The sequence below is a fragment of the Canis lupus genome, chromosome 16, assembly GCF_048164855.1.
Source record: "Canis lupus baileyi chromosome 16, mCanLup2.hap1, whole genome shotgun sequence".
NCBI classification, from domain to species: domain Eukaryota; kingdom Metazoa; phylum Chordata; class Mammalia; order Carnivora; family Canidae; genus Canis; species Canis lupus.
The window spans coordinates 58149123-58159017 of NC_132853.1; the positions used below are offsets into that span (position 1 = coordinate 58149123).

Here is a 9895-nt window from a genome sequence, read left to right on the forward strand (position 1 = left end):
TACCGTTCCGTGTAGCAACATTGTGCCAACGTGTCCTTAAATAAATCAGTTTGTGCTACCTGCAGATAAGCCTTGTTTCTCTCTTAAAATGTTTTCAGGATAACACATGTTCATTGCTGATTGTGTGTGTGTGTGTGTGTGTGTCCGTCCACCGGGAGACGGCTGTGTGTCTGTCCCACCACCCGACCACCTGCAGACACAAGCTCCTCCCCTGTGGGTGAGCGCAGGTGGACGAGGACGTCCCCACCTCCACGCTGGATGGGGCGGCTTTGCAGGCAGGTACTCAGCTTGTGAGGCCTACCTTGGCTTCTCCTGCGGGGAGCGGGGAGTGGGGAGCGTGAGGGTGAGACCCGCCCTGTCACCAGCTGGGCCTGTGTGACCCCGGGAACTGCTTAAAACGAGATCCGATACCAAATTATCTACGGTAGAGACATACTCTTTTGAAAGCCGGACAATTTATTTTTAGAAAAGGGAAAAATATATAGATGACTTCAAGATAAGGCCTCGCCCCCGGCCGGGCAGCTAGTGCTCCTCACCATTGGGCCCCGCTGTCCCCTCGTGAGCTCCTGTCACCCTTCCTCCCGTGTCCCCGAGCACCAGCAGGGACACGCTCATTAGCTGCCCAACTCCGAGCAAATGGCTCGAGCTGGGAGCAGAGGCCCTGCGCTGGCTGCTGCCGGGGCTTTGCTGGAAGGCTTGGCCCCGAGTGTGGGAAGAAAAGGTCCCAGGAGACAAGGGGGTGGCGGGGTGATGTACGAAGGCCTCTCCTGCCACCTGCTCCCTCAGGACGCCTGCACACCCCCCCCCGTCGGACGCCGGCAGGGGCACGGGCCGCTCACCGCGCTCAGGGCCCCAGCTGCCTCAGCACGAACTCCCACTTCCTCAGCGCCAGCTCGGTGTCCTGCGCGGAGACGTCGCGGTGCCACACGGCGCGCACCGACCGCTCGCTCCAGGGGAACAGCAGCACGCGCACCGCGCGCCCGGTCTGGGCCACCTCGGCAGCGCTCACGGCCCGCAGACGCCGGCAGAGCTCCTCGGGCGCCAGCCCGTCCACCGTCACCATCACCACGTTCGTCTCCACGGCGGCGACGTCCACGGAGCAGATGGGGGACGCCAGCTCCTGGAGCCCTGGGCCCGGGCCCTGCGGTGAGTGGAGGCCGAGCCCGGGACCCCACCAGTGTCTCCACCGCCCAGGCCTGTCGCCCCGGAAGGAGCAGAGGGCGGCCCCGCTGTGGCGGGGAGAGAGGGACCCTCGATCCCCTCTCAGCTGTGTGACCTGGACAAGTCAGGTACTCTCTGGGCCTCGGTATGCTCGTCTGTAAAGTGGGGTGGATGGCAGGGGACTGGTTCCGGGACCCCACCAACAGAGGTAGAGACCCAGGTTAGAGGCTCCACCCTCCAGATCCTGCAGGAAAGGATTCCTGACACCCGCGAGTGCTCGTCGGCCTCGGCCCTCCGCCCTTCTAGTCCCCGGGCTGCCCTCATGGCTCAGTGCAACCTAGTCAGAAGGATGTGCACCTGCCGGGGATCTGGGTCCGGCTACAGGGGACCCCCAGGCACTCTTCTGGAGCAAAAGGAGGAGAGGGGGGGTGTGGTCCAGGTACCTCTGGCGAATCTCTGAGCGTTCTGGTGGTCTCTCAGCAGTACCTCCTCGGCGTCCGCCAGTCCTACTAGGGCGGCTGCCGCCAGCACCCCAGCCTGGCGCATCCCTCCGCCCAGGGCTTTCCGGAGGCGCCAGGCTCCTTCGATGAAGTCCTTGGGCCCCCCAACCAAGGCCCCCACGGGTGCGCCCAGGCCCTGGGAGGAAGAGAGGAGAGAGTCCTGCCTGCCAGCACCCCCAGGTTTGCCTCTCTGTCCTTGGGGCTGGCGGGAGGGGGAAGGAAAGGGGACAGGGCCCTGTCTGGGGAGGTGCTGAAGGGGCCCAGGGCCAGCAGCTGCCAGCACAGGAGCTGGGGAACCCAGCTGACTCCTGCGGGCACCCCCACGGTCCCCTGTCCGGGAGGCAGCCAGTGGCTTCCCCACCTTGGAGAAACAGAGAGACACAGAGTCACAGTGCTCCACGATGCGGGCGGGGGACACACGCAGAGCCACCGCAGCATTCATCAGCCGGGCCCCGTCCAAGTGGACCCGGACCCCGTAGCTCCGGGCCAGGCGGTGCACCTGGGGGCGAAGTGCAGGCAACCGATCAGAGGGGCTGGGCTTGGGGAGGAGCTGAGGGAGGACAGGTCTCCAGGAGCCTCGAGGGGTCTGGAGTGAGCAGAGCCAGGCTAGTGACCAGCCATGCCACCTGGGACCTGAGCAGGCCCTCCTGCTGCCTGGGCCTGCTGCGTCCTGAGTGAAAGGGAACCTTCACTCAGGCTGAGGATAAGCGTTTTATCTCGGGTGTACGGTGGGTGCGCTCACTGTGGCCAAATGCCTGCTATGTGAGCCATAGATGCCGCATCCTATTTAAGCCACCCCATGGCTCCGTGAGGGGATGCTCTCAGCCCTTCCCACCGGCAAAGAGTAGGTCTGGAGAGTGAGTTAGCAGGCACGTTCTCATAGCATGCAGCCCTCACACCACGCACAAGCTGGTGCTCCCCCGGGAGGGGAGGTGGGGAGGGGGTCTCTGTCCTCGGGGCCTAGACAGGGGCAATAGTAGTGCCCTCCATACCTGCAGCCTGGGAGCACACACGTCCCTCCCACAGCAGTGCCAGCTGCCGTGGGCATGGGTCACAGGAGACGTGATCCAAGGAGACTGGCTCCAGGGGACAGGAAGCCAAGAGCTGGCTGGGTGGGCAGGCTGGGGGTGGGGTAGGACCTACCTGGTGTAGGTAGTCGATGGGGAGGACCCGACCCCCTGAGCTGCTGTGGGTGTTCTCCAGGCAAATGAGCTCACAGACCGGGTGGTAGGGGCTCCCCAGGCCCCGTGTGACCATCCTCTCCAGATCAGCCAGGTCCAGGGTGCCATGGGGCAGGTCTGGGAGGGGGTGGGAGTGCACCCCAGCGATCTGCAGATATTGGGGAAGAGGGGCTCAGGGATCAGGTCCAGAGGTGCAGCGTCACCTCATACCCATCCCGTCTGGTCGTCCCGCAGCCATCAAGCCCTCCCCCTGTGCTGGGGCCGTGGACACGGCCACCCCAGCAAGGGAGGAGGGAGGTGCTGGCCCTTCCCCACCCATGCCCCTGGGCTCCGGGGGCCCACGAGGGGGCAGCAGAGCACCAAGCACGCCGGTGTTCACACAGAGGCCCAAGCCGCGGCCGCCCCCACGTGGTCAGTGTGGCAATGGCTCTCCTTCCCGCCTCCTTAGAGACACCACCACCCCAGCCATTTCTTTCCTCCGCAGGTCCCAACAAGGTGCCTGGGAAGCAGGTTTCCACCAGAAATGCTGAGCAGCCTGTGCGGGCCCCAGGTGAGGGGTGCCGGTCCTTACCTGAGCCACCCCGCCCTGCTCGTAGACGTGGAGGTGGCACTCCTGCCCGAGGAGGAGCTGGGAGCCCCTGCGCTGGCAGTGACCCATCACTGAGATAGACGAGGGAGGGCAGTGTTGGCTCTGAGCCCCATGGGGCCCACCTGGTCCCGCCCAGCTCCTGGGCTGAGCCCCGGGGGACTAGCTCTCAAGTGCCTTATGCCAATTAGGAAACAGCATCCCTTCGACACCTTAGGGCCATGTGCCCGAAAACCGTCCCACTAATAACAGAAGTCTAGGCTGACCATCCTGTGGGTTGTTGCACCCCATGCCCTGCAGCCCACCTGCTGCGCATCGCCTGCACCGGAAGCTGGCCACGATGCTGCCCCTTGGGGCCACGCAGCTCAGGGCATGGGTGTCAGTTGGGCCAGGCAGGGAACAGAGGGCACATGCACACTGGGAAGCCTGAGACTTTAATAAAGGGACAACTTACAAAGGTGTGGCAGCGCATAGGGAAGTCACAAAGGACAGTGCAAGACCCCCAGGCCATAAGGGGCAAAGGGAGGGTGTGGTCACTGGAACCTGGGGACAGGGCAGCGTGGAGAGGGCAGCCTGCCTGGCGCAGGGCCACGGTCTGGGAGGAGCATGGGCACGCTGACCACACTCTCCCCCCCTCCCTCCTCTCCTGCTAGGGGCCCTCCTGGCTGAGCGCAGCAGAAATCCAGACGGCTCAGGCCCCCAGCACCGAGGAAAGACACATGGCAGGAGGACCTGGAGGGCGAACGGGAGTCACCCTAAGCTGCGCTCACCAGAGATGAGGTTGGCCATGGTGTTGGTAGGCACAAACAAGGTCCGCTCCACCCCCAGCAGCTTGGCGGCCTTTTCCTGCAGCTCTGCGGAGGGAAGGGATGAGGGTACAGAGAGACCCGTCCACAATGCACCCTCCTTGCGTTACGTGTAACCGTGAGCCCGTGTCCTGATGGGGTAGGCGAGTGGCCTAGCAAGACAAGCCCTGGTCTGCCAGCTGCACAGACTGTGGCCTTGGTGACCACAGATCAGGGCCCAGAGGTCCCTCAGTGAACCTTCTGCACCCAGCCTCCTCCTGGGCCCTGGTCTCCCCCTACATTGAAACTCTGTGGTTTGAACCCCCCTTTCCCATCCAGACCTCACACCTGTCTCACTTCCTTTCCCATCAGCCCCTTGCAGGTGGGGCCGTGCGGTTTCTCTGCTGACTTCCTCTCCCAGAACAGAAGGGAAGACTCTGGGGGGTTGGGGGGGCGGGGCTCTGGCTCCTGCTTTAAAGCCTGTTGTGGCTGCCCTCCACCTGTGGTACCAAGTCTGAAGTCCTTAGCATGACATTCAAGGCTAGTGGGATTTGCCCTCTGCCTTCACCTCCGGGGAGAGGGGTAGCTCCCAGTACCCCACACTCCAGCCACATTGCCTATCCTAAACACCCTTTCAGCACCCAGTGAGCCAGCTCTCTTCCCTGCCTGGGGGCTCCACTCGCCCTTAAAGAGCCTATTCTGCAAAATCCCCCTTCCCTGTGAGTCCCACGCCTCTCCTCACCCCACGTTCCCCAGGCACCCTCTGTGGATACACGTCAACCCTGGCACTTCCCCCACCCCATGGTGGTGACGGTGTATCTGGCTGCCTACTAAGCAGTGGGCTCAGCGTTTTTGAAGTTCCAGGCAGCAGTAGGTGTCTGCAGAATACGTGATCACCAGTCACCACCTGACCCCACACACAGGTCCTTGGGGCTCAAGTGGCAACCTGTGGCTTGTCCTTGGCACAACAGAGGGTAGTACACACCCTCGCAAGAGCCGTGGCCCACCACGGTGGCAACTCTCAACCCAGGCCGGGAGTGCCGTCGCTGTGCCTTAAAAACACTCCCCAGGTTGGTGGAGCCCACCCCTTGAGAGGTGCAGCAGGTGGGAAACCCCCTTCTCTAGGCCGGTTTTCTGTGTCTTCGTGTGGAAAGGCTGCAGGTGCCCGACCCGAGCTGCAGGTCTTAGAGGGAAGACCTGGGTTCAAATACTGCCTTGCGTCTGCAGCGTATGCGGCCTTGGGTGCCACGCTCGCCCGGGGTGCCCACCTGCTCGGGCTGCCCGACACCTTAACGCGCACCCCGTCACGGGGCGTCCCTTGGCGGGCAGCTGTGTAAGTGCGGGGCCCTGGGATCTGCATTTCTAGCGGCCCGTCGGGGATGGGGGATGGGGGTGGGGGATGGGCCCCCGGGGCGCCGCAGGGCCGAGCCGCCTCGCCTGCGCCCGGGCCAGCTCTCCCGCAGCACCACGGACAGCGCCCCCGGGCCGCGCCCCGACGACCCCAGGCCCCCGCCCGGCCTCGGCCCGCACACGGCGCTCACCGCGGACCGTGGGGTCCTCGCCGTAGTCGTCGTCCCCCACGACCGCCTCGGCCATGGCGCGCCTCATGGCCGGCCCGGGCTTGGTCACCGTGTCGCTGCGCAGGTCCACCTGGTGCACCGGGACCCCCGCCCCGCTCCCACACCCCCGCGGCCGGGGGGCCCCGTAGCGCTGGGCCGCGGCCCGGGCCAGTCCGCGGAGCATGGCGGGGGCAGCTCCCGAGCCTTCCCGGCGAGCGCGACCGGGAGCGGCGGGGCCGGCGCGGCGGGGCTGCACCCACCTGGACCACCGACCACCGCCGCTCACCTGCGGGGTGCCCGCGCGCGGCACGCTGGGAGTTGTAGTTCGGACCTCGTCCCGGCGGGCACTGCGCAGGCTCGGGGCGGGAGGGTCCCCGGGGCATGCTGGGAGTTGTAGTTCGGCTCCGCGGCGGTGGGCACAGCACGTGCGGGAGAGGGAGGGTGATGCTCGAGGCCGGGCGAGCCTTATAGAGCGGACGCTCCTGTGCCCCCTGCCGCGTGCCAGGCGTGAACTCCCGGGCACCCTATAAACGGTGGTGCAGGGAAGCCGCCTGGCGGCTCTAGGAGACCAGCTGCTGGCAGCGTCCCTGTTTCACAGATGGGGAAACTGAGCCTCGCACAAGCGAATGCCTAGGATCACTGGGCCAGGGGCGGCCGGACCGGCTGTCTCGGAGTCGGGCTCTGAGCCACTGTGCTCCACCGCCCCTAGACGAGCAGGCGTCCCATCATTTGCTTTTTCCAATACGGGTCTGTTGAGTATCTGCTGTGAGCCAGGCATTGTCTAGACGCCACGCCGAGGGGTAGAGACGGGCCGCCCGACTCGATGGGGTGTCAGGGAGGCAGAGCTGGGGGTGCACAGGGAGCCGCCTCCTCCGTACCCCCTGCCCTGGAGGGGTGGGCTGGGGTTGATTCAAGCCCTCGCTCAGCAGGCGGGCGGCTTTGGACGAGCCTTGTAACCCCTCTGCCTGGGTCTCCTGCAGAATGGGCCTCCCGCCCTCGCTGTGTGGGCGCCGACCCTGCTGCCGGTGTGGGGAAGTCCTCCTCCTCCTACTGCTGTTCCTGAGATCATCCTTCCGGGTCTCAGCCCGGGGCCCTCGGCCTTGGTGTCGCTGCCACCACGGGGTGCACGGTGACTCGGCCCAGACTGGACCTTCTGCAGGGTGACCTTCCCTCACGCAGGGAGGACAGGTCTCCCCAGAGGGCCCAGCCGCACTCGGTGGCTCCCCTTCCTGGAGCATGGCCACAGATGTCTGTCCCCCACAGGAGGACGTTGGTCCCAGAGGGGCCCCAGGTTCACCAGAAGAGGCGGCCACAGCTCTGGTCAGGGCCGCCTCTTGTCAAGGAGGTCACCAACACCTTCATCAGCTATCCGCCAGGTCCAAACTGGGTGTGGGGATAAAGGAGAGCAAGGGCAGGCTGCTCAAGAAGCTCAGGTCCTCAGGGGGGTCGGGATGCTGCCCGGGAGGGGATCGTTGGGAAGAGGTACATGTCAGCAGCAGGAGGCAGCAGGCCAGGCTTCCTGGAGGAAGCAGCGATTGGGCCGAGAAGAGAGCAGGCCGCTAATCAGAGGAAGGCGGCACATAAGGCAGAGGCTCGGGTAGGAGGGAGCTGGAGCATCTGAGGTCTCGAGAGAAGCCAGCCCAGCGGGGAAGTGAGCAGGGCTGGAGATGGAGCCCGTGGCCACATCCCGGGTCAGGGCAACTTCCCTGGCACCCTCAGCGTCTCCCCCCTGCCTAGTGCGGGCATCTTGGAAGGGCAGAAATCACAAGCGCCTGCAGGACCTGTGGCCCCAAGGACCCCCATGGAAAGGAAAGGCACTCCCCCACCCCGGTGCCCCTCTGGCCCTGACCCACGATCTGCGATCTGCGCCGAATTCCGGCCCTTGGAAAACAAGCCCCTTATCTCAGAGTCTGGCTCCAGCTCTTCTGCTGGGAAGTGGGGGTGGGGGACAGAGGCCTCCATGGACAGGAAGGGAGGGGTTGGGGCAGCAAGGATGGCTCCCGGGATGACCAGGACTAAGGGGGCAAACAGCTGGATCCCCAGGCGCGTCCCAGCCAGGGCAGAACAGGAGACGGGCCTTCTGCTTGCGGGCACTTCACAGTGTGCCCGCCTAGCCACCCACAGCCTCCCTCGGGGGAGGAGGACCAGGCAGGGGGCCTAGAGCCATCCCAGATGCCACCAAAGTGACACAGCTGGTCACCGATTCCCATCACAGAGCTGTGTCCCCAGAGAGCTGGCCTCTTTCCAGGGGAAGGCGGGCCCCAACAGAGGTTCCTTCTACCTGTCAGGTGCTGCTTGTCACCTCCTACCTGGTCCGAGGGCACCCCGCCAGCCCCGCCTCCGCCTGGTGGTGGACAGAGCAGGCCACCACCAGGCAATGCCAGCAATGCCGCATGTTTCTCAGGCCTTGTCCCCTCTGCCCAAGCCTCGGTCTCGGGGGGTTGTCTAGGCTCTTGTGTGTCTGTGCATACATGTATACATGTAGCTGGGTGTCCATGTGCTCACATGTATATACGTGTCCATGTACGTGTGCTCACATGTATATATGTGTCCGTGTCCATGTGCTCACATGTATAGATGTGTCTGTGTCCGTGTGCTCACACGTATCTGTGTGCACATATGTGTAAGCATTGTCTGCATATGCATGTGCAGTGCCCATGTGTGTATACGTGCACGTGTGACTGTGTGTTGGTGGTACACATGTGAGTGTGGGGGTGGGGTGCAGGGTGGGGTGCCCATGCGCGTGTGTGCCTATGTGTGTATATATGCAGGTCTGTGCGCCTGTGCCCGTGTGTGTCCTGGGCTGCAGCTGCTGTCTGAGTCATCCTGTTGGCAGGCTGGGACCGGGTCACAGCTCCAGGCTGGGGATGAGAAGCCAGAGGCCCCTGAGCAGCCCCCTTCCCACCTCCCCAGGTTACTGAGCAGAGACCCCCAGTCTCAGAGCAGAGTCCAGCCCCGACGCCGAGCTGCTGCCCTCCCTGGAGGTTGAAGGGCAAGGGGTGGAGGCTCAGATGTCTCCTGCCAGCAGACAGGCCCGCCCCACCCCACACAGCGGCGCCTCCTCCCCCAAGGCCACCCCCACCCCCCCACTGGCCTCTGTCACTGTCTCCTCCCTGTCACCGCAGGGCAGCCGGATGGCAGCACTTGTGTTCCCCGAATGCACTGGACTCTGTCTCACCCCCAGGTCTTTGCACCTGCGTTCCTTCTGCCCGGAAACCCCCCAACCATTGGCACGCGTCCTTGGTTTATCACCTTCTCAGTCTTTGGGTCTCAGCTGAGATGTTCCTTCTTCCAGGAAGCCCCCCTGGCCCCAGCCCGAGCAGGGGAGGGAGGTGGCCCGCCTTCTGGGGTGTCAGTGTCATCTCTTCTCCTTGCCCCCGGGCCAGAGCCAGGATGCTCTTGGCCTTTGGAATGTCCTGTATGCCCAGCCCGGGGCTGGCCCGCGGTAATAACAGCTGAACGACTGACAACATGGATCAACTGCCCCCAACCCTGGTGCCCCCCAACCCGGGGCAGAGGGGACTGTCCTTGGGAGACCAGGAGCCGTGTCAGGAGCTCTGACCATGGAGGGCCCTGGGTCCCGGTGCAAGAGGAAGCCCGGAGTGGATAAAGAACAGACACTGCTCCCACCTTGGTCTCTGCTGCGGACTCTCCAGGGGGGTCCCCAAGGCAGCCCCTTCCCTGACCTTCTTGAGATATCTAGTTGCCACTCCCCTGCGCAGAGGGAGGACACCGGGCAGGCTTGGCGGGGAGCATGACATGAGTTCTGGGGTGGCTGCTTTCTCAGCACCCCCGGGCTCGCTGGCCCCCCTCCAGGTGCAGGCTCTGGGGTGTGGGCGCACACTCACACACACACTCACACACGCACGAGCTGAGTTGAGCGTGCGTATTCCTGTAACGCTGGGCCGCTGGCAGGAAGTGAGTGGCGGGGAGGCTGCTGCTGGGAACCAGAGGCTGGCCCCAGTGAGATAAAGGGAGGCAGCAGATTGGAACTGGAGATAGCGGCCCTGGGTCCTGGTAAACAGGTTGGGGGAAATGTCCTTCCCATCCCAGCCTCTTGGCCCTGAGCCCGCAGGATCCATAGGGCGCTGGCCTGGGTCCAGGCCCAGCAGCCTGGGAGTCA

The 9895-nt window shown here is 64.5% G+C and overlaps 1 protein-coding gene and 1 long non-coding RNA gene across 3 annotated transcripts; one reads left to right on the forward strand and one right to left on the reverse strand.

The window, feature by feature from the left end:
* Positions 1–436: 436 nt before the first annotated feature.
* On the reverse strand, positions 437–6104 carry LOC140607240 (uncharacterized). 2 transcript variants are annotated; one of them, XM_072781797.1, is made up of 7 exons: positions 6033–6104; positions 4199–4282; positions 3414–3502; positions 2805–2990; positions 2023–2160; positions 1605–1797; positions 437–1120 (listed from the first exon to the last, which is right to left on the reverse strand). In XM_072781797.1, exons 2-7 carry the CDS (start codon positions 4215–4217, stop codon positions 783–785), a joined length of 963 nt encoding a protein of 320 aa, XP_072637898.1. In that variant the 5' UTR covers positions 4218–4282; positions 6033–6104; the 3' UTR covers positions 437–782. The 2 variants fall into 2 exon arrangements, with proteins under 2 accessions (XP_072637898.1, XP_072637897.1); XM_072781796.1 differs by lacking the exon at positions 6033–6104 and adding an exon at positions 5755–5985 and having other exon boundaries at positions 437–1128.
* On the forward strand, positions 1647–5578 carry LOC140607241 (uncharacterized). Its single transcript, XR_012009356.1, has 3 exons — positions 1647–1841; positions 3327–3392; positions 4082–5578. It is a non-coding gene; the product is annotated as an uncharacterized lncRNA (long non-coding RNA).
* Positions 6105–9895: the final 3791 nt, after the last annotated feature.